This window comes from Camelina sativa, chromosome 17, assembly GCF_000633955.1.
Source record: "Camelina sativa cultivar DH55 chromosome 17, Cs, whole genome shotgun sequence".
NCBI lineage: Eukaryota > Viridiplantae > Streptophyta > Magnoliopsida > Brassicales > Brassicaceae > Camelina > Camelina sativa.
Genome location: NC_025701.1, coordinates 7,482,650 through 7,487,138, shown reverse-complemented (window position 1 = coordinate 7,487,138; position 4,489 = coordinate 7,482,650). Strand labels below are relative to the sequence as shown.

Here is a 4,489-nt window from a genome sequence, read left to right as displayed (position 1 = left end):
CAGTGTTAGCTTGTGAATGAGACATTAAGAACTGAGAACCAAGTGAGTCATCAGACTTTGACAAGCGGTTGAGCATTTCTAACTGTTCACGAGGTATCCTCTCCGAACGATATACTCTCCGGGTCGGCTGTAATGGTTCTGGATAATCAAGATCAATTAGATTCGACTCAGAGTCAGTATGATTAAGACCACAGGTACCACTTGATGTTGAAAGCTGATCATCTTCACCGGATACAGGAACCTGCTCAGTAATAACAGCATCACGGTAGGTAGAAGGCTTCACAGGATTGTTCTGCCGTGTGTCTCTTCTAGGGGGCAACATATGTACAGCATCCTGGCTAGGTACAGTTGTTGCAACTGATGCTTCCCTATTCTTAACCTCTATATTATCCGCTTGAGGAGGATTCTGATGATTATTTGCCACAATTTGACGAATTTCAGGCTCCACATAATCACGAACTTTCGTCTCTGGTTTTATGCTTGGCTCCTCTACCTGAACTGGTGCGTTTAGCTGTGTAATGCCAGGGTGAGGGTAGGGCTGCCCTTGATAAGGCATGGGAATAGAGTAATTAGAAGAATTGTGATCATGATGCTGCATTGGAAATTGCTCTCTTTCCCCATAATACTGTGGGTATATTCCATAAGAGCCAGATGAGATCGATTGTGGATACTGGAGACTGGAATTTGGTAGAATAGGTTGAGGATACTGAATGGAAGGACTTGGTGGAATGGACTGGGCATACTGAAGAGTAGCATTTGGTGGAACAGCTTGCTGAAACTGAAATGCAGTATTGTGTGGAATAGACTGAGGATACTTACTAAAAGAGCTAGGTGGAGCAGAATCAGAATACTGAATAGAAGATTGTTGGAAATCTACCCCTGTTAACTGCGAAGGGCCAACACCATTGGAACCCTCAGTGTTCCTGACATCCAGCTCAGCTAAATTGTTTGCAGAAGAGCTGTCCATGCCATTAAGGGTTGAGTTGCTTCTTGATCCAAGGTCCATGTCGTTTACAGCTACAACATACTGGAACTCGGAGTCAACATCATTTTTGTTAACCCCCAAAAGAGCACCATCCAAATCACTCACAGAGAAGAGAAACATTCTAAGCTTTTGCGAACCCCCACGGGTTTCCATCTCATTATACTCCTCCATCATATTCTGTAGATCTTCGTCACATGATACAGACACCAAGGCGTCAAGATCTTCACCAGGAAGTTGATACTTCACAACATGAGTCCGGTAGTAGATTTCAAGAACCTTTTGCCTGAGCTCCTGCCAAGATATGTCCTTTCTTATGGAAATAATGTGTGTTTCACCTCCAACATATCTAAGCTTTGAATCACCAGGACGTGGAAGTATTTTCCCACCAAAGCTACAAAGGACTTTAACCTTTGCAGTTATACTACCTGAGGCAGAAGAAGATGCATATCCATGAAAATTTCCTAAACTTCTATCTTGGCATAATGAAGCTTCTGGAGCTGAATGGATATGTCCAAGTTTATTGCCAAACTCGTGAACCGTGGGGTTTGGTCTCTCATACTGCCTCATGCCATTTCCAAATTCAGACCCTGCGTGGCCGTTATAACCTGTGTTATTATAACTCATATCTCCAGCAGAAATGGGAATCGCAGACCTTTGAGAAATCACCCGATCACGCAGAAACTCAAGAGAAAACTCCTCTCCTGTTTGAATGGAGTAATGAAGCCCAGGCTTAACATCAGAAGCATTCGTATTGGGAGGTCGGACATTTGCATTGGTGACACCCGTCTGATCAGGGTTAAATCCTTGAGGGACAGGGTCATTATTATTAACATAACCAGGTTCCATGGGGTGTTGCTGGAACGGATGCTGTGGTCTGTTTCTATCCATCGCAACAACAACAAAAGTGCTTCAAATTATTCTAATTGACAGAACCTGTAACAAGAATCTGACATACTGGAGGGACTATAAAGAATCACTGCTAAAAGAACAGTTCAAAGATGCCAAATTGCTTCAGAGACTGTAGGCGATACCGCCACAAACCTCCCTTCCCAGATATTTGAGCTGAAATGAAAACAATGGGAAAGAAACAAATAAGCTTTAATCAGAAATGAATCCTTCAGAGAAGTAATCAGAAGTCAATTCATACTATTAGATTAACTCAAAGTTGTTCAGATACTATAGAGATTAAAGATGAATAATCCGACTAGAAAACTCCAAAAAATGCTTTTTTCTACCAAAAGATTGAAACTTTAAGACGGCAACCTAACAACATCAATGAATCCAAAAACCTCAATAGAAGTAATTTAAGGGAAAAACAAAAACCCTAGCTCGATTTGAAAGATTTAGGCTATATCACATCTATAAATTAAGCTTCAGACAAAAATATAATGCTTAAAGAAAATGACAAAAAGAATCAAAACTGTAAGAAAGAAAGAACAATACCCACCAAAGACAAAACAAAAAATGTGCGAACTTGATGAAGCGGTGCGGTGAGAAATAAATTATATAAAAAAAAAAAGGACTCAAGAAGGATTGTGAGAGCTAGCAACAACAATAAAAGAAAACAACATCTTCTCTATGTTCAAATCTCATCAAAACCCTTTTTTTTTTCTTTCTCTCAGTTTCTCTTTCTCTCTAGGTTTCCTCGTAGCTTACTCAAAAAAATGATAAATCCGTTTAAAGAATTCTACAGAAAAATAAAAAATTGACCAAAAGAGTTTTTTTTGTTTGTTTGTATTGTAGTGTAAATGGTTCGTGGCCGTGTGACTCGGTATGCTTAAAAACCAGAAGAGATGAGAGCCGTAGATATATTGGATGTAAAGGGGGAAATAGACGGACAAGATGAAGAAAAGAATTAAGAAAGAGTAAGTGAGAAGCATGGAATCAAGTCTCCCCGTAGCTTAGGTTATACGGTTTTTTTGCATTAAATGGGACTCTCAATATCATCCAGATCCTAAAATGAATGACTCCTCAACTGAATTTTTAATAAATACAACGTGCGGATGAGATGATGATTCTTTCATTCTCATTTTCCTTACATTTTAAGTTATATATATATACTAGATTTAGATTCATGCTACAACACAGGTTAAAATATATTTTATTATCTTTAAAATGTTATATATGTAATTGTTTGCAAACAATTTTTATGGTAAATATCACTCATAGAATGTAAATCTATTATGTAATTTTTATATTGTTAATTTTAATCTGTAATAGAGTATATAAAATTATTAACCCATGCTAGAGTGTGTCCAGCAGCTTTCGTGCTAGAGTATATAAAAATTTAATTCGTGCTAGAGTATGTAAATCTTAAAATTATAATATAAATAAAAGAAATTTCAATCATTGCTCTAGCAAGGGTCCTGTTTTTATTAAACGTTGTGTTTTATCAATAAAATATGTGGAAAATAAATTTGTAATATTATGTTTAAAGATCTTTGGAAACAACTTGATATATGACTAAAATCTTTCAAAAATACAGTTTGGAATATCCATGATTTTATTTGTTACCATTAATATATCAATTATCAATTTGGAATATCCTTAATTAAGGTTGCACCCAATATTTAGGTGTAACCGATTAATATATATATTAATCTATAACATATCTATAACCTATTTGTAACCATTTGAAACCATTTATTAAAAATATAAAGTCTACAAAAACTATGTTGTGTACTTCCCTTTTATTAAAAAGGGATATATATTTTTTCTTTTTCTTTTATTACGTTATGTTTTTTTTAGAATCTTCATTTTCCTGAATTCAATTAATCTAATTCCATTTTAAGAAATACTAGGATGCTGGCCCGTGCGTTACCGCACGGGAAAGTGAAAACTTGAAATGACTAATATTGCTAATTTTACATTTCGAGTGAAAACTTTATGGTAATTCTTTAACTGTATAAGTGTATAGTATCAAAGTCATAAATAATGATTAAGATTAATCAACCAAATTAGTTAAATAAAATTTGTGTTGTATATATAAAAATGAAAAAATTGAGTAAAATCCATAAAAATATGTATATATATAAAAATAGAAAATGTGAAAACAAAGAGGTGTTAAACAAAAATGTGTGAAAACTAACGGGTGCCAACATGGAAAACTGGGGGTACAACGAAGAAACACAATTGTTGGATCGAAACTTTGCAAATTTTGAGATCATTAACAAAGGGTAAGATCATTAATAATACTCAAAGAACAAAAACTCTTTTCAAAGTCCATAAAAATCTGTATATATATATATAAACAAAGAGGTGTCAAACAAAAAGGTGTGAAACAAAAATGTGCAAAAACAAACAATTGAAACCATTGAAAGCTAGGGGTATGACGAAGAAACACAATTGTTGGATCAAAACATTGCAACTTTATATAAACAAAGAGGTGTAAAACAAAAAGGTGCGAAAACTAACAGGTGCCAACATAGAAAGCTGGAGGTGCAACGAAGAAACATAATTTTTGTACCGAAACTTTGCAACTTTTGAAATCATTAACAAAGGGTG

General features: G+C 35.3%; 1 protein-coding gene across 3 annotated transcripts in view; it reads right to left on the bottom strand.

Moving 5' to 3' along the window:
* Positions 1 to 2,846, bottom strand: part of LOC104740312 — a 7,236-nt gene extending 4,390 nt beyond the window's left edge. Inside the window, exons 1-2 of one of the 3 annotated variants that reach the window (XM_019239460.1) lie at positions 2,433 to 2,846; positions 1 to 2,047 (exon numbers count right to left, since the gene is read on the bottom strand). In XM_019239460.1, coding sequence (XP_019095005.1) covers positions 1 to 1,873 — 1,873 coding nt within the window. In that variant the 5' untranslated portion in view covers positions 1,874 to 2,047; positions 2,433 to 2,846. The remainder of the gene's footprint in view (positions 2,048 to 2,432) is intronic. The other 2 variants (XM_019239458.1, XM_010478430.2) reach the window with 2 other exon arrangements.